Source organism: Stegostoma tigrinum, chromosome 23, assembly GCF_030684315.1.
Source record: "Stegostoma tigrinum isolate sSteTig4 chromosome 23, sSteTig4.hap1, whole genome shotgun sequence".
Taxonomy (NCBI): Eukaryota; Metazoa; Chordata; class Chondrichthyes; order Orectolobiformes; family Stegostomatidae; genus Stegostoma; species Stegostoma tigrinum.
In genome coordinates this window covers 719,380-738,406 of record NC_081376.1, presented here as the reverse complement: position 1 = coordinate 738,406, position 19,027 = coordinate 719,380, and the positions used below count along the sequence as shown (strand labels likewise).

Genomic DNA, 19,027 nt, shown 5'->3' with positions numbered 1-19,027 from the left:
GAAAGGTTATATATTTTTTCTCGGCTGGGAGATTTTTTTAAAGATGTGCAGGTGCACAGAGAGTTCTTGATATTGAAACATTGTATCAAAAGGCTGTGTGGTTAGCAATCTAGGCAGTAGTGTATTTTGTTAGTTGGACAACCAGTTTGAAAATTAGCCAATTACATTAAACTAGGCACTTCAAGACTAAAAACCAATTAAATTTAAATCTGATGATTCTGACAACCTAGGACCAATCCTATTATAAAAAATTGATCGGTCACCAAAGGTATAAAAGAAGACTCTGTTTGAAAATTGGCGTGAGAGCAACTGCCATCTAATAGACTCAACAACTCATCGGCTCAAAAGAGAAAATCACTGGCTCTCACAGAATTCTCTGAGGTCTCAGAGTAAGTATTATCTAACTAAGCAGCATTTCTGGCTAATATTCTTGACACAAGAATTCAATGGAAAGAAGTGTACCTGACACAAGAATTCAACAGAGAAAGGCAATCCAGACTGAAGGACATGGGATAAGGCACAGAAAAATCTGAAAGATGTATCATGGCTGTAATTTTTAGAGTATGTTTTAAGTTTTCATTTACAAGGATGTTACAGGATGTTGCCAGGAATGGAGAATGGGGAGAGATCAGATCCCTACTGTATGGAAACAGGCCATTCAGCCCAATAAGACACTGATTCTCTGAAGAGCATTCCAACCAGATTCACTCCTCCCACCCTGTCCCCATAACCCTGCATTTCTCTTGACTAATCCACCTAATATGCAAATCCCTGGGCCAAAATGAGTAATTTAGCATGGCCAATCCACCCAACCTGCATATCTTTGGACTGTGGGAGAAAACTGGAGCACCTGGAGGAATCCTGCACAAATATGGGGAGAATTGGGCTGGATCACTATTTTTGATCACTCTTCATGCTGCAACTAAACCTTGATGAAAACATAACTAGTTTTCCTGTTAAATATGCTAAATGCAGGATAATTTCATAATATAAATGACACACATAAATTAATCCTAGTTGTTTATAACAGTTCTGTCTCAAATTGTAATTATTGGAACAATTACTTAATCAGTTTGGTTCTGACTGTGATTTGTAATGTCCTAATGTTTGTTATGTTTGGACACACCAAACAAACACAGACATAAGAAGGCGAGATAATAAAATGTGAGGCTGGATGAACACAGCAGGCCAAGCAGCATCTCAGGAGCACAAAAGCTGACGTTTCGGGCCTAGACCCTTCATCAGAGCTCTCTGATGAAGGGTCTAGGCCCGAAACGTCAGCTTTTGTGCTCCTGAGATGCTGCTTGGCCTGCTGTGTTCATCCAGCCTCACATTTTATTATCTTGGAATCTCCAGCATCTGCAGTTCCCATTATCTCTCATCTCATAAGAAGGCGATACATTTTGTGGTTTTCTACATTCTAGCCTAGGTATATATAAACCAAAAGTTGGTTCTTGTTGATTCAGATGTCTTGAAGTTTATCAACAATATGTTTACATGGTTATAATACCACAGCCCAACATGCATAAGTCTGGGTTCAATGCTTACTGGTGTTGCTACACTATACAAGCACATAACTGACTGTTGAGCACTGAGCCCATTCGACTGAAGGCAAGGCAAATACCATGTTCTGATGTCATGTAAATGTATTAAAGGTACAGTCCTGTTTGGTCTGGAGTCTATACCATAATAAAACAATAGGGATATAGAACTTAGGAGCAGAAGTAGGCCATTTGGTGATTCAGTGAGATCATGATTGATTTGTTCATTGTCTCAGCTCTATTTACATGTCCCTCCCCCTTGGCCCTTGACTGTTCTATGTTCTATGTGGGTCCCTTAGTTTTAGTTTCTCCCGCAAGGGGAAACATCCTCATGTTATCAACTCCATCAAGTCCTGTCACAATCTTAAATATACCAAAACTCTAAAATCCAATGGGTATAGGCCTATCCTGTGCAACCTTTCTTTCAGACTTTTCATATAATTCCAGTACAATAGTCACTGTCACACACTGTACTGTCAATTAATAGCTGGTGAATGTTTCTGCTGATCAAGGAGGATTCTGGTGGAAATGGTATACTTTCCCTAATTCAGGTCAGCAGTCCCAAGTTAGATGTGTCACATCCAGCTGCAGAGCAAAGCTGTTCATTATCATTCATAACATAGTACTTCAGTGGCAACTTCTGAGGAACATCTACTGCTGTACACTGTGATACTGGTTTTTTCGTACTCCAATATCATCCTCATTACCTTATTCAAACTTCCAATTTAGTGCCATGTAAATTGAAGTGACTGAAGCTTATGTTACTGCAAATTGTTTGAGACCAGGATTTTCCCCAGATTGACTCTTTTCCTATAGGGTACACATTGAATTCTAACTATGGTTTTAAAGTGAAAAGGCAGTTTCCAAACCCATCCATACCCAGTCTCACCGATTTGATTATTTTTAACCCAACTTATGAATTCATGATGGACAATGAACAGAATAATGCAAGAAACCCGAGGGAGAGAAAGGTGTGAAAGTTAATGGATAATAAGTTACGAGGAGGTGAAGGAGGGGTAATCTGCTCTGCACCTTTTAAATCCCCATTCGGTCAGCAGAAGTTGTATTTTTAATTTATTTTTGAATATACAGTTTTCACACTTCAATTGAAATTTTGTTAGCCAAATCAAAACGAAGGAGACAATTACACAGTGATAATGGGAACTGCAGATGCTGGAGAATCCAAGATAACAAAGTGTGGAGCTGGATGAACACAGCAGGCCAAGCAGTATCTCAGGACCACCCTCTCTGATGAAGGGTCTAGGCCCGAAACGTCAGCTTTTGTGCTCCTGAGATGCTGCTTGGCCTGCTGTGTTCATCCAGGTCCACGCTTTGTTATCTGAGACAATTACACAGTTTTCTTGAGGGAAAGAAAGAAGGATTTTATAACCTTCCCTTTGCTTCCCTGAAAGAAAATAATAAAAATGCAACATAAAAATTGCACAGATAATAAACTTGCAAAGAATGGAGAGGGTAATGGTATCTTGTCCATACAAGAAGATAAAGGCAAGGGAATTACAGTTTAGAACTCTGAGAATCCTTGTGTTGTGAGAATGACTGATTTGTTTTGTTTTTTATTTTCAAATTTTTCATTTTCAAATGCTTTAGTAAAAGTGTATGTAGATAACATGCAAAGCCTGTTTAGCTATTTTGTTTCTTTAACAGTGGTGAAATTTGGTTCTGAAGAAATGTTATTTTTTAATCGGGTACTTTTTTAAAGTTTGTGTTCAAGAGAAAGAGAACAGTATCCTTGCTGTTACCAGTGCATTTTACTTTCTTTCTCTCTCTGCTGTTCAAAACAAACTACTATAATATAGTTAATTGAAATATTCCAAGTCTAGCTCCATTGCCATCTTTAACTGAACATTCCCCAAATGACCTTTCACCTCCAACATGTGAATTTATTATACAAGGGTGAGTAAAACAAGATATACAGATTTCTTGATACTTCACTGATTTGCAATGCCTTTGGTTTAAAATTATAAGTCCCAAAGCAGCCGGCTTTGTTTATTTCGTTTGGGTTGCTTCAGCTTGTCAGTTGATCGTAGCAGCCATTAGCATCCTTTAGAGTTAATTGTGTCCTTTTTAAAGCATTTTTAATCCAAGAAAGTCTCACGTATTAAAGTCAAATGATGAAAGTTGAAGATTGATAGTCTATTTTTGTTGCCATTATTATAGCATACATGGATATAAGTTCTCCAGCAATTTACAACAGCTTTATCAAAAACATTCTTTAGAATCTGATCTGGCAGGCAGAATTTAATGTTGTGAAGGGGACTCACCCACTGGTTTGAAAACAACCAAGAGACTTGCATCCTTATTATACTGTGCTGTAATCTATTGTATCTCGGTCTGAAAACACCTGAAAGACTTAATACTGGGGAACGCCTAAAGAAGCACCCATCACGACGATATCATATAGACTTGCGGGCAGTGCAAATTACGATCCTGAAGGAGTGAGACCTGATATCTGATCCACCTCTAAGTCTGTAACATTACCTAGCAGACTGTTATCTGCAACTAGTTGTCAACATGGAATAAACTAGACCTTGTTAACTACAAGAAACTATTCTAGTTACACCAGGCAGTGGTTTTCCTCAACCATATTAGATAAATAGGCCTTGTAGTTTCTTACACTTAAGGAGGAATACTTCACATGCTCAAACCTAGTATCAAACACACTGCAACAGGAGAGTTAGCAATTCCCTGGATAAGGAATATTATTAACAGCAAAGCAGATACTGACTGCTTTGTGAAGCAGTGGTCTGTGGGAGAGGTTCCAAGTTGTGGTTCATCAGTGAATGTACTGACATTGGAGTCTGTGGGTATGGCTTAAAATCCCTGGTGGACCACGGAAATTTTAAAATGGTGCAACACTCTGGGCTAGTAAAATGAGAAGTTAAAAAATAACCTACAGCCCCGGCGGAACGTCAGTGCCATATCAACCAAACATCAGGAGGTGTTGCTACTGACAAAAAAAAGAAAACCACCATGAAAAGAATATTCATCTGGGATTGAGGCATCACCAAGGCAATAATAATTGATAATATTAGGCGATTAAAAATCTAAGCAAACCTGGTTTAGTGGAGGTAGAGAGTTGAGGACAGTTAATTCTGGACACAGGAATATCAGAAAATCCTTCAAAAGAGCAGCAATAAGAGCAGGAATCATTTACTTTGACCATGAGGAGCAAGAATCATTCAGTAAAATAGGGATTAAAGTGGGAATCATTTATTAAAGTTGTAAACAAGAGGATTCATACAATAAGCCTCAGAAAACACAGGAACTTTCCTGTTTACCTGTGAATGGTGGGAATTTTCCATTTAAGCTGTAAAACATTAGAAACTTCCTGTACAGCAGCAAAGAGCAAGCCTGCTGTTACTGTGAAAACAAATCTTGCACGCAAGCAATAGGAATAAATAACTTCAGGGCAACCTGCTAGAAGGGCCTGTATATAAAATTATGAGAGGCATGGATAAATAAGTTGGAGACTTTTTCCCAAGTCTAATTGTCATAAAGTAGGGGGCATCGTTTGGTTGGAGAGGGTGCGGTGGGTAGAATTTAAAGATGTGTGAACCAATTTTTTCTTAAATACAGGGTGATTGTTCTTGGTTCACGCTGCCGGGTAGGTGGTAGAAGCAAATATGATAGCAACATTTATCAGGTAGTTAGACAGACATATGAACAGACAGGGAATAGAGGGATACAGACCATGTGCAGGCAAATGGGATTAGTTTAAAATGGCATCATGGTGGGCACAGAAACATTGGCCCAAGGCCTGTTCCTATGTGGCACTTTTCTATGTTTTGTGTTCAGAGGTAACATTGCCAGGAGATCTAATTTCAGTGATGAGTCAAATGGAACGCAGACTTAGACATCCCAGTGAAAACAGTTTCTGTGGTACAGAATAACTTTCAGATCAGCAGTGGCTCTTACCCAGGACTCTGTCATGTTTCCCTACTTTCCCCCGCCCACCCTGATTGCTGAAAAACTCCTACATTCCATTTTGAATTGATCAGCCTTTTCCCATTCCCTCAAAAATTGAACTCTGACATTTTCCCCCAACCACCTGATTACTGTCAAGTAGATGGTCAACCTGCAGGACTATAGCCTCTGGAAGAGAATTCTGTGCCCCACAGAAGTCTAAGCCTATTAATCTGACAACGAACCTGCTGGAAAATTAAGACATCACCTGGAAAATCTCTCCTTTTATCCCCAGGTGCAACCCCATTCAGAAAATATAAACGCATCAAGTTACCCAAAATCCAGATACCATCAACATCTCAAAAAAGACCTTGTATTCATAAGCAAAAAGAGGAGTGGAAATGGCAGAGCAGTTCAGGAGGCATGCTATGTTGTCCTCCAGTGAGGCACAGGGTGCTTTAGTGCAGCAAGAAGGTAATCATTATGGATCTGGGAAGCCCTGCAGACAGGTACAGGCACTGGAACCAGATACCATTGCATTCAATGGCAGGAGAATAGTTCCAAAGACCAGAATGCAATACTGCGAAGCATTCAGTGATCTTGCAAGAATCATCAAGGTCAGTGAATGCATCTTCAATTGCATACAACTAAATGATGAACCCAAAATACTGCTGCATTTGTGACCTGCCTCCCACCGCTTTCGAAAAAGCACTAAATTAACTAAATATCAAATAAATAGCTTTACCTCAAACTCAACCATGCTATCGTAGAAATGTTTTCCGTTCATAATGACACTAGTTCAGACTGCAGAAATAAGCAAAGTTTGCAAGGAAATGCTAATAGTGAGAGAGCTAACCAGTAGTACACTCCACTTGAGCTCAATAATGAATCTTTAATTGAAAACAGGTGCAGTGTATACCACCTTGGTGAATAAATTGTGAAAAGCCTGAGCATGATGTCAATCCTAAGAAGTCAGAGTTCAAACAGAACATTTCTTCTTTTCTTCATCTTACCAGGAAGAATCAGTGGTCCCAGAAACAGAGATCATACCAAGCAAGAAGCAATTCTCAAATAGTACATTTGAGGAAGCAAATATTTTGGTTTTACCTGGATTTGTGATCACTGAGGACGAATGAAAGCATTCAACTTAATGAACAAGTTGAGACAGAACAGTCTATGCCTTCAACACCAATGGAAGATTGAAAATGTAAACCTGTAGGCACATTATGAAGACATGGTGAATATGATTGTGGAAGTTACCAGTGAAATGGGACGACAAATGTCCACAGATCCAAACAATGGTTAAAAAGAAACTGCCTAGTGGAGAGATCCAGGATACTGAAAACCAGGAAATATTGTTTTAGCACAGCCACACAACTTTGCAAAAGAATTTTGTGACATTAAAGGTCCTGCAGGTATCACATCGAAACAATTGCCTGAGTCAGCATGAAAGATGTCTTCAGGGAAGGAAATCCAAGAGATAAAATATTCCACCAGTTTAAAGGGATTCACAGATCATGGAATGTTGGGTACAAAATCAGTCAACAGTCTTCAGGTCTACCAGCCTTCAATTCTGAAGAAAATGCATTAAGGGAGAGTAATGAATTGATCATGCTACCTAAATTTGTGAAGTCAGAAAACCTGTAGGGATGTGGGACAGTGTAGGGGGAGGGGCTTAGATTAGTTCACAGGTTGGCGCAACATCGAGGGCCGAAGGGCCTGTTCTGCGCAGTATTGCTCTATATATACACAAAAGTAGAATGTGAAAATAGGGGAAGAACTGTTTGAAAGGATTAATGCTTAGTCAAAAGACTAAGACCTTACATCAAGATCTTCCTCATAGCCTCTTCTCTTCAGACATCCAAGTGGCTTTCTTCTCCCAAATTGGAACAAGTAGGTCCTATAGGTAACACCTGAAAAGAGGACAGTAGTGGAACATTTCCCAGATGAATCTCAGCATGATGAGCTATGGGGAGGATACATCATACAAGAGGATATATTCGTCCTGAGCCAAGTGTAGTGAGGGGAGCCTATGCCATACAGCAGTCATTAAACAGTTTGGCAAAGTGACTAAAAGATTGATGGAAAAGTGGACTGTGAGTAATTAACCAGACATTAACACAACCCCTCAGGTCTGCACTATTGTGTCCAATTTTGCTGTACATTCACTCTGGCACAACTTGACAAGAGGAGGTTTGAATGAATATTCATTAAAATCTGCAAAAGTCTGGCCTGAGTGCCAACATATAAGTGATACCAACTCCATGTAGAGTCCCTCAATTAACCAATTTTAATTGCCATGTAGTGACAACACATTGATGGTAGCCACTTCACCACACTGGAAAGAAAAAGAACATCACAAGGACATCAGGAAGGTAGCATGCCACCACTTTTTGCAGAGCAACCAGGAATGTACAATAAATGCTAGCCCAGCCAGCGATGCCCAAATTACTGAATTAACTTTTTTAAAATGTAGCACTCAATTGCCAGCCAATGACTGTCTCCAGCAAGTGATAATCTAACCATCACCCCTTTACATTCAATGGTGTGAATTACTAAATATCTTACTATCAACTTACTGTAGGGTTACCATTGACCAGCAACTGAACTAACCAGCTATATAATTACAATAGATACAAGAAGCTAGGAATACTGCAGCAAATAATGTGACTCCCCAAAGCCTGTTCAGATCAACAGTCATAAGTCAGGAGTGTGATGGAATACTCTCCACTTGCTTGGATGAATGCAACTCCAAAATCTGCAAGCTCAAGAGGCTTGACATCATCCAGGACACTCAGTAATAGTAGTGTGTACCCTCTACAAGATGTACAGCAGAAATTTACCAAGACTGTTTAGACAGCACTTTCAAAACTCATAGCCACTACCATGTAGAAGGACAATAGAGAATAAATACACGAGAACACCAAAATCAGCAAGTTCCCCTTGAAACCACTCACCATCCTGGCTTGGAAATATATCACTGTTTCTTTAGTGTCACTGTGTCAAAACCCTGGTATTCACTCTGTAACGGCATTGTGGGTCGACCTAAAGCATATGGACTGAAGAGCTCAAGAAGGCAGCGCACCACCAGCTTCTGAAGGGCTACTAAGCATAAGCAATAAATGCTGTTCCACATCCTTCAATGAATACACAAAGAAGTTCTCCTCTAAAACCATGTAATCAACTCTTCACAAATTCATTCAGCTTCACCAACCACCTTTATAATTCCATGCTGACCCTCATCAACTGGGCGGCATGGAGGCTGAATGGTTAGCACTTTAGCCTCAGAGCACCAGGGACCCAGATCCAATTCCACCCTGAGGTGACTGCCTGTTTAAAATTTGCACATTCTCCTAGTGTCTGCTTTTGTTTCCTCTAGGTGATCTGGTTTCGTCTCACAGTCCAAAGATGTGCAGGTTAGGTGGATTGGCCATGCTAAAGTGCTCCAACGTGTTTAGGGATGTGCAGGCTACATGGATAAGTCATGGGAAGAGCACGGTTACACAACAGGGTATGTAAAGTGAGTCTGGTTGGGATGCTTTTCCCACCAGGATGTGGACTCGATGGGCAAAATGGCTGGCTTCCACACTGTAGAGATTCAATGATGCTATGATTACTGATCACTGAAGACTTTAGAAGTGTTTAGTAACCTTATTCTTAATTAGGCACTCCAGTAATTTTCCAATAACACATGCTCAGCTAACTGGTTCCCCTTAGAATCATAGAGTCATGGAGTAATACAGCATTGAAAAAGGCCCTTCAGCCCAAACTGATCCATGCTGACTATGGTGCCCTCTCAGCTAGTTCCAATTGCCCACATTTGGTCCATATCCTGCTAAACCTTTCCCATCCATGTACCTATCCAAATGTTTTTTTAAATGTTGCTATTGTACCTGCCTCAACCACTTTCTCTGGTAGCCTATTCCATGTACACGCCAATCTCTGCGTGAAGAAGTTGCCTGTCAGATCCTTCTTAAATGTATCTCCTCTTACCTTAAACCTGTGCCCTCTAGTTTTCAATTCCCCATCCCTGGGAAAAAGATTATATGCATTCATTCCAGCTATTCCCCAAAAATTTCATACACCTCAATAACATCATCCCCCAATCTCCCACTTTCCAAGGAATAAAGTCCTATTCTGGCTAACCCTCCTAATAACCCAGGCCTATAAGTCCTGCCAACATCCTCATAAGTCTTCTTTGCACATTTTCCAGTTTAACTTTGTCTTTCCTATAACAGGGTGACCAAAACTGTACACAGCACTCCAGGTGAAGCCTCACTAATAATTTATACAACTGTAACATTAAGTCCCAACGGCTATACTCAATGCCTCGACTGATGAAGGCCAGCATGCTAAATTTCTTCTTCACCACCCTTGTCTACCTATGACATCACTTTCAACAAACTATGTACTTGTACTCCTAGGTCCCTCTGTTCCACAACACTCCTCAGGATCTTACCACTAACCATTTACCTTAGTTTGACTTTCAAAAGTGCAACTCCTTACACTTACCTGTATTGAATTGCATTTGCCAATCCTCAGCCCATGTCTCCATCTGATCAAGATCCTTCTGTAATTTTTGATAATCTTCGTTGTCAATTACATCTCCTAACTTTGTATAATCCACAAACTTACTAAATCATGACTTGTACATTCACATGCAGATCATTTATTTAATTAACAAATAACAAAGGTCCCAGCACCAACACCTGTACTACACCACGAGCCACAGGCCTTCAGTCCAAGAAACAATGTTCAACCATCACCCTCTGCTTCCTACCACCTGCTTGCTTTATGGCTCTGGGATACAAATTGCTTGGCTCTGGTCTCCTGGTCACTCTTTAGTAGTGGCGGTTTTGTGGGCCAGGTAGGGAGGCACAACGAGGGAGTGTGTTAATGTCTGGTTGGTTATATTGTTGAGTTTGTTAATGTCTTTATTTAAAATTAAGATATGGCTGTTAATTATCTGAGTACACTTAAATATGTACAGACAGACAGCGAGCACCTGTAACCTGGGCTGAGGCCCTCCAAGACTGCATTGAAAATACACTCTTCTCGTGTACAGAATCTCTACAGTGTGGAAACAGGTCATCCAACCCAACAAGTCCACACTGATTCTCTGACCAGCACCCACCCAGACTCACCCCGCTACCCTATCCCTGCTGTTCCCAGGGCTAATCTACATATCCTTGGACATTATGGGACAATTTATCATGGCCAATCCACCTAACCTGTGCATATTTGGACAGTGGGAGGAAACCAGAGCATGCAGAGGGAACCCACACAGACACAGGGAGAATACGCAAACTCCACACAGACAACTGCCCGAGGCTGGAATTGAAGTCGGGTGGCTGGCATTTTGAGGCACTGTGCAACCTACAAGGAAAGGTATCTGTTTTCTATCTCACTTGATTAATTTCAATTCCATTTGACGGGAATAATTTTGGGAGGATATGCAAAGGGTACCTGAAAATGATAAACCTATCTCTTCATTCCTGCTTTTTCACCTCAAATGCTGATAGAATAGACTCCACACTCTCACCCAACAGCTCAACTGCTCGCACCAACAACATAAGGCTTGCGAAGCATAATATTTGGGTTAAATTACTCATTAACAGCTCAATTAACCTTTAATGGATCTTTTTTTAAAATGACATATGGGTATCCAATTTTAACACCGACCTGCTATGGTGTTATGGGAAGCCAGTGAATTGACATCAGGTTTATGATTTGGCATTATTGTATTATCCCAACTGTCTGGAAAGGCAAACATATGTATCCTACAATTAGAGATAATGGGAACTGCAGATGCTGGAGAATCCAAGACAACAAAATGTGAGGCTGGATGAACACAGCAGGCCAAGCAGCATCTCAGGAGAACAAAAGCTGACGTTTCGGGCCTAGTCCCTTCATCAGAGAGGGGGATGGGGTGAGGGTTCTGGAATAAATAGGGAGAGAGGGGGAGGCGGACCGAAGATGGAGAGAAAAGAAGATAGGTGGAGAGAGTATAGGTGGGGAGGTAGGGAGGGGATAGGTCAGTCCAGGGAAGACGGACAGGTGAAGGAGGTGGGATGAGGTTAGTAGGTAGCTGGGGGTGCGGCTTGGGGTGGGAGGAAGGGATGGGTGAGAGGAAGAACAGGTTAGGGAGGCGGAGACAGGTTGGACTGGTTTTGGGATGCAGTGGGTGGAGTGGAGGAGTTGGGCTGGTTGTGTGGTGCAGTGGGGGGAGGGGACGAACTGGGCTGGTTTAGGGATGCAGTTGGGGAAGGGGAGATTTTGAAACTGGTGAAGTCCACATTGATACCATTAGGCTGCAGGGTTCCCAGGCGGAATATGAGTTGCTGTTCCTGCAACCTTCGGGTGGCATCATTGTGGCACTGCAGGAGGCCCATGATGGACATGTCATCTGAAGAATGGGAGGGGGAGTGGAAATGGTTTGCGACTGGGAGGTGCAGTAGTTTGTTGCGAACTGAGCGGAGGTGTTCTGCAAAGCGGTCTCCAAGCCTCCGCTTGGTTTCCCCAATGTAGAGGAAGCCACACCGGGTACAGTGGATGCAGTATACCATATTGGCAGATGTGCAGGTGAACCTCTGCTTAATGTGGAATGTCATCTTGGGGCCTGGGATAGGGGTGAGGGGGGAGGTGTGGGGGCAAGTGTAGCATTTCCTGCGGTTGCAGAGGAAGGTGCCGGGTGTGGTGGGGTTGGAGGGCAGTGTGGAGCGAACAAGGGAGTCACGGAGAGAGTGGTCTCTCCGGAAAGCAGACAGGGGTGGGGATGGAAAAATGTCTTGGGTGGTGGGGTCGGATTGTAGATGGCGGAAGTGTCAGAGGATGATGCGTTGTATCCAGAGGTTGGTGGGGTGGTGTGTGAGAACGAGGGGGATCCTCTTTGGGCGGTTGTGGAGGGGGTGGGGTGTGAGAGACGTGTTGCGGGAAATACGGGAGACGCAGTCGAGGGTGTTCTCGATCACTGTGGGGGGAACGTTGCGGTCCTTGAAGAATTTGGACAACTGGGATGTGCGGGAGTGGAATGTCTTGTCGTGGGAGCAGATGCGGCGGAGTTGGAGGAATTGGGAATAGGGGATGGAATTTTTGCAGGAGGAGGTGTATTCTAGGTAGCTGTGGGAGTCGGTGGGCTTGAAATGGACATCAGTTACAAGCTGGTTGCCTGAGATGGAGACTGAGAGGTCCAGGAAGGTGAGGGATGTGCTGGAGATGGCCCAGGTGAAGTGAAGGTTGGGGTGGAAGGTGTTGGTGAAGTGGATGAACTGTTCGAGCTCCTCTGGGGAGCAAGAGGCGGCACCAATACAGTCATCAATGTATCGGAGGAAGAGGTGGGGTTTGGGGCCTGTGTAGGTGAGGAAGAGGGACTGTTCCACGTAACCTACAAAGAGGCAGGCATAGCTGGGGCCCATGCGAGTGCCCATGGCCACCCCCTTAGTCTGTAGGAAGTCCCACTTCTTAGTTCTTTTTTTATGCTGTGTCTAAAGGAGTTTATCAGGATTTGCTCAGACGTATTCTACTGGCCATATGTATCCAAGCTACTTCTTACAGTAGAGCATGACAATTTGCTTCTAACAGTTAATGAGATTTTCATGGGATACAGACACAGATTGGCCTACATAGCAGCTAAATAGCAACTGACAGTGCATGAATCTTTTATGACTCCCAAAAGTTAGATTAATGTTTAGGCCAGAACAGATTTAAAGCTGAAATATTGATCATATTAAATATGAGGCAAAGGAACTGATGCAGAAAATGAAAGACCTCAACTGTCTGGAGTGTTATTGATGAACCTAGGTGACTGTACTCCTTGTTTTATGAGCACACTTTGGATCAATGTGGCAGACAGTAACTGGAGGTTAAATGGAAATAAGTTATTCAGGTTTGGTCATTGTAACTTCTGAAATATAAAAACAAAATTCATGACTTGAATACTGTAGCTGTACAAGTTCAGGCTTGATTTGTTTCCTTTGATGATGGCTCACCTGCCCTGTGTAGTTGTCACATGAAAGCTCAAACAATTTTATTGTGTGACGGCTTAGCCTGGGTGACTACAGCAGCTGTGACTTAACACTGGAATTCCAGGCCATGCACAAGATCTGTTATGTGTGAATGTGTTCCTCACAGGACTGCGAGTATGGCTATTCGTAACAGCAAAGGGTTTTCTGTGTAGTTGATCAAAAATATCAGTCGCAATTCTACAGCTATACTTCATACTATAGATTCGTAGTACCAGCTTCAGAGTGAGAATGTGCAAGGCTCAGCCACCTGAGCCTATGTGGGTGGGATCTGGGCAAGATGACGGAACAAAATTCCATTTCACTCTTCCACAGCTGACTTCATTTGTATATGTACTGTCTATTGAAATTGCCTTACAATATTATTTTGCCATTTATTTTTATTAAAATTCTGTTCATAAAAGTATTTATGTAATAGTTGCATTATACCTTTGATACTAAGTTCAGATAAACTGCTAATGTAACAACGTTCATACGTTTATTAAAAGTTGCTTCTTTGATATAAATGACAAACCTTGTAGTCTACCAAAGGTGCTTTTCAAACAACATTGCAGAATTCTTTAATCATGTGAGGAATAGACAATTTGAATCTGTGAAAATGTGATTTTTGATTGCTACCAGGTTGCGACTAGGTGCGGGCGTGATTTCAAAATCATTGTCACTACATCCCACAGCATCCAGAACAGTCTTTAAAGGGACACCATTAGGTGCTTGCTAAAGGGCAAAGCGGGCCTGGAGAGACATTTTTTAAAGAGGATTTGACAAACCCAAACAGTCTGCTGCACACAAATGCACAGCTGAGTGGTTAACTTTAGGCTGAAGGAAGCAATTATTCTTTAACAGTCAGTGTAATCAGGATCTCGTATGTCCTGGGCCAGATTGTGCAGCACCCGTGTTTAGGGCCAGACACCCTCCACATCCCCCTTTCTACTGCTGAACCTCTGAGGCAGTCTCTGCTCCCTTCAGCAAGGTATTGGCAGGCTCCAATATGGCAGCAGCTTGCTTTTGCCAGTAGGGCCAGGCAGGCAGCTCCTACTTCTGGTGAACTTGACTCCGATAGGATTAGGGCGCCAGTACTTCTAAGTAGTGTTGCATGAACAACATAGTTGAGACACATTTCAGGCAATATGTTCTCAAGTCTCATGTTCAGCATACAGCTCAAAGAGGAACTGATCAGGTAGTGCCATGTCTGCTGCACTGAACTGGGACTCAAGGTGCTATTCTGAGAATGAGTCCTGTAGCAGTTGCTCTGAGGTGGGATTAAGTCAACGTTCCTGGGAAAAAAACAATACTGGTGTGACTATACAAACACCCAATGATGTAATACCATTGACAAAGGTATCCATCTTTCTTTCTTGAGGCTTAGCATGCCACTTTTTGAACAATGTGCTGTTGAAGATGGCAAAAAGCATTAAACAGCAGAGCAATTCTCAACCTTCCACAGTCTATCAAGCGTTCATTGTTGCAGATTTTAACGTATTTAAGGTTGGAATTTATTTTTGAGCTGTAACATAAAACAGGCAATGTAGCAGCATATTCAGTTTCATTGACATTTATAAAAGGTACTCAGTGTAATATAGCCTGTTCTGTGATGACACCAAGAGAGACATTCCATATCACATCAAAGCTCAAAGCAAAGCGATTGTTCTCTTCCTCAGTTGTACTTTAACCACCTGCTTTTGTGCTTTATCTCAGTTTGGAATAACTATCCCATTGGTTTCAGTGTTGTATGGTGTGGATGATTGATAGATTGATTAATTGATTGATTTATTGTCGTTACATGTACAGAGATAGTGTTGTTCTACCCTATTACAAAGCGCAATAAGGTAGCAGAACAGAATGCAAAATACAGTGCTACAGCCGTAGAGAAGGTGCAGAGAGGGAGGGATTAAAATTAACATTTGAGAGGTCCATTCAAAATTCTCATAACAGCTGGGAAGAAGCTGCTCTTGAATCGGTTTGTATACATATTCAAAATTTTATATCTTCTGCCTAACCAAAGAGGGTGGAAGAGAGTATAGCTCGGCTGGGAGGAATTTTTGATTATGTTGATGGCTTTCCCAAGGCAGCATGAAGTATAGTTGGAGTCAGTGGTGATGTTAAGGCTTTAGCAATAAAGAATTACAAGCGTCTGATCAGAAATCCTCCATGAAGACGACCTGACTAGTAGGCTATCAAAGGCCAGTTTATAAAATAATGAGTGGTACTTTATTTTTAAACTAGCTTCTATGTATGTTTGAAAGTGGTCGAGGATGGTAAAAGGATGGGTACGTGAATAGAAAGGATTTATATTGATATGGGCAAAATGCCGGCAAATGGGATTGATTAATTTAGGTTATCTGGTAGACATGGAAGAGTTGGACTGAAGGTCTGTTTCCATATTGTACAACTCTATGACTCTATAATACTATTTTTACCTCACCCAGAAATAAACACCTATCTCTGCCATATTTCTTCAAGTATTTGTGTAGATCTTAATCAAAATGAGTAAGTTCTTTCTTTCCTTATCATTGACGCAGGACCAGGTGATGGTGCCAACACACAGCAGCTCCGAGCACATCTTGGAAACTTCAAAAAGGCAAATAATTTGCCTGTAAGGACCCAGAGAGTGACTGGCACTAACCCACACATCAGACCAGATGGTAAATACAGGAAATGACCGCATGTAAAAATCATTTGGATGATATGAATGGTGGATTTGTGAAGTACGACAGAATTGAGAATAACCTGTAAAGAACATCATTCAAGATAACAACCTTCCCCAACCGAATTACTGACCTGTAAGAGAATAAGAATTTTATACATTTTTTCTTTCTTAAGAACTAACCAGCAGAAACTAAAGTGATTGGTTATTTTAGACAATAATACTGCTCCCAGGCACCTAGTCAAGTGAAAATCTTGCATCGTTTTGTGCTTGTCTAGAGACGGTAAGTGAGGATTGTACAAGGTGTGTGATCTCTAAAGCAGTAAAAGTGCAAATATTTAAAGTACTGCAGAGGGTTGATAGCCAGCTCATTAAGTAAGGAACGCCATTGGCAGCTTTCACAATCTGCATTATTGTATCATATGACTACCAACAAAATATTTTGTAAATTTCTTTCTCACAAATGTATAATTGCATCATTAAAAATCTGTTTTAAAAAATGTCAACGGCATTTTTATTGTCTCATCTTACTGGGGTAGTACATCGGAAATCAAGCCTCACTATTCCCGGCACCATGATGAATATGATAAGATTTAGTCTAAATTTCAAAATTTATTCTAAAAAACAGGTAAATCTATCTCAGGACAATGGATGTATTCAAGAAAGAAATATGAAGAGTACAAAGCCAATATGTACCAATAAAGAAAAACTGTGGGACTATCAGATCCCGTGAACCCTAGTTATTAAGGGATATACAGCATTGGATTAAGAGAAAAAGGGAGGCTTATGCAGCTGTCAAGGGCTTATCTGGGAATAGGCTGGCCACCAATATCCACTACAAAGCCACTAATTCCCACAGTTATCTTGACTCTATGTCCTTACACTCCATTTCCTGTTAAGACTCTATCCCATTCTGCCAGTTCCTCCCTCTCACCTCATCCATTCTGACAACTTTGACAAGGGGTGGCCCCTGAAATGCCCACTTTCTTCCTGAACTGCACTGTAGTTAACAGGGCATTCAGCCAGATCCAACATATCTCGTTCACTTTAACCCTCGACTCCTGTCTTCCCTCCCACATCCACAATAGGATCCCCCTTGTCTTCAGCTACCATCCCACCAGGATCCACATCCAGATGATCATTAGTTGCCATTTCTGCTACCTCCAGCAGGATGCCACCACCAGACACATACTCCCCTTCCGTCCCTTGGCAGCCTTCGACATGGACCATTCCCTCAGGCTCACCCTGGGTCCATTCGTCATTCACTCTCAACACACGACTCACCCCCCAAACAACCCCACAACACCTCCCCTGCACCTGCAGAAGGTGTAACACCTGCTGTTTACTTCTTCCCTCCTTAGTATCCAAGGGCCCAAGCACACCTTTTAGGTGAAGCAATGTTTTACCTGTACTTTACTCAGTCTAGACTGCTGCTCACAATGTGGTCTCCTTTATATTGGGGAAATGGAAGTGTAGACTGGGTGATTGCTTCACAGAACACCTATGTTCTATCTGCAAAAAGGACCCTGAACTAGTTGCCTGCCACTTCAACACACCTTGTTCCTTTGCCAATATCCCTGTCTGAGGCTTGTTGCAGTGCTTTAGTGAAACTTAGTGTAAGCTGGAAGAACAGCACCTCATATTTCACTTGGGAATTCTACAGCCTTCCGGACTCAATATGACTTCACCAATTTTAGGGTTTAAGGGGCCTTCTCCCATGTCCTTACCCCAACCTTCCCACACTAGGCCTTGTTATCATATGGTCTTCTGTTACACATTATCCATTGTTAGCCACTAATAGTCCCTATTAGCAGCCATTCATTCTCCCATTTTCTGAAGAAGGGTCTAGGCCCGAAACGTCCATTTTCCTGCTCCTCTGATGCTGCTTGGCCTGCTGTGTTCATCCAGCTCTACACCTTGTTATCACATTCTCCCAGGCTGACCACTGACCATCCCTTTCTCTGTCCAACTGTTCTTTTCAGTCTGTTTTGGGTTTATCTACACCTATTGTTTACTCCTTATTCCTTCCCCAACCCTATCTTCCATATAAAAACAACATTTTCCCAGTTACCATCATTTCTCTAGAATGGTCACTGGACCCAAAATATTAACTCTGATTTCTCTCCCCAGATACTGCCAGACCTCCTGAGCTTTTCCAACAGTTTGTTTGTACTTACTATTCACCCTATTTGTGTCCCTTATGATTTTGTAAACATCTCTAAGGTCACCCATCAACTCCTAATGCTCTAGTGAAAAATATTCGAGCGTCTCCTTATAACTCAAACTCTCCAGTCCTGGTAATATCCTAGTAAATCTTTTCTGAACTCTTTCCAATTTAAAAATAACCTTCCAATAGCAGGGTAACCTGAACAGTACACAGTGCCCCAAAAGTGGCCTCAACGACATCCTGTACAATCACAACATGACATCTCAATCCTATACTCATTGATCTGAGCAATGAAGGCAAGGGTGCTAAATGCCTTCCTTTTCACTATCTATCTGTGCTGCAATTTTCAAGGAACTATGTGCCTCAACACTTCCCAGTTCCTTCCCATTAACTGTGTAAGTCCTGCCTTCATTTGTCTTACCAAAATGCAACACGTTGCATGTACCTAAATTAAACTCCATCTGTCACTCCTCAGAAAGGTCACATTTGGAATTTTGTGTACTGTTCTAATCATAGGAAGGATTTAGAAGTTGTGGAGAGAGCACAGAAGAGGCTTACCACAGATAGCAAGGTGTAGAGCTGGATGAACACAGCAGGCCAAGCATCAGAGGAGCAGGAAAGCTGACGTTTCGGATCTGGATCCTTGTTCAGAAAAAAAAATTATTGCTTTTTTTTTCCTGATGAAGGGTCCAGACCCAAAACGTCATCTTTCCTGCTCCTCCGATTCTGC

At 41.8% G+C, this 19,027-nt stretch overlaps 1 protein-coding gene across 4 annotated transcripts in view; it reads left to right on the top strand.

Moving 5' to 3' along the window:
- si:dkey-26i13.8 (kinesin-like protein KIF19) overlaps positions 1-16,580 on the top strand; it is a 291,207-nt gene extending 274,627 nt beyond the window's left edge. For all 4 annotated transcript variants that reach the window (XM_048552702.2, XM_048552699.2, XM_048552698.2 and 1 more), the window contains one exon: positions 16,006-16,580. In XM_048552702.2, coding sequence (XP_048408659.1) covers positions 16,006-16,083 — 78 coding nt within the window. In that variant the 3' untranslated portion in view covers positions 16,084-16,580. The remainder of the gene's footprint in view (positions 1-16,005) is intronic.
- Positions 16,581-19,027: the final 2,447 nt, after the last annotated feature.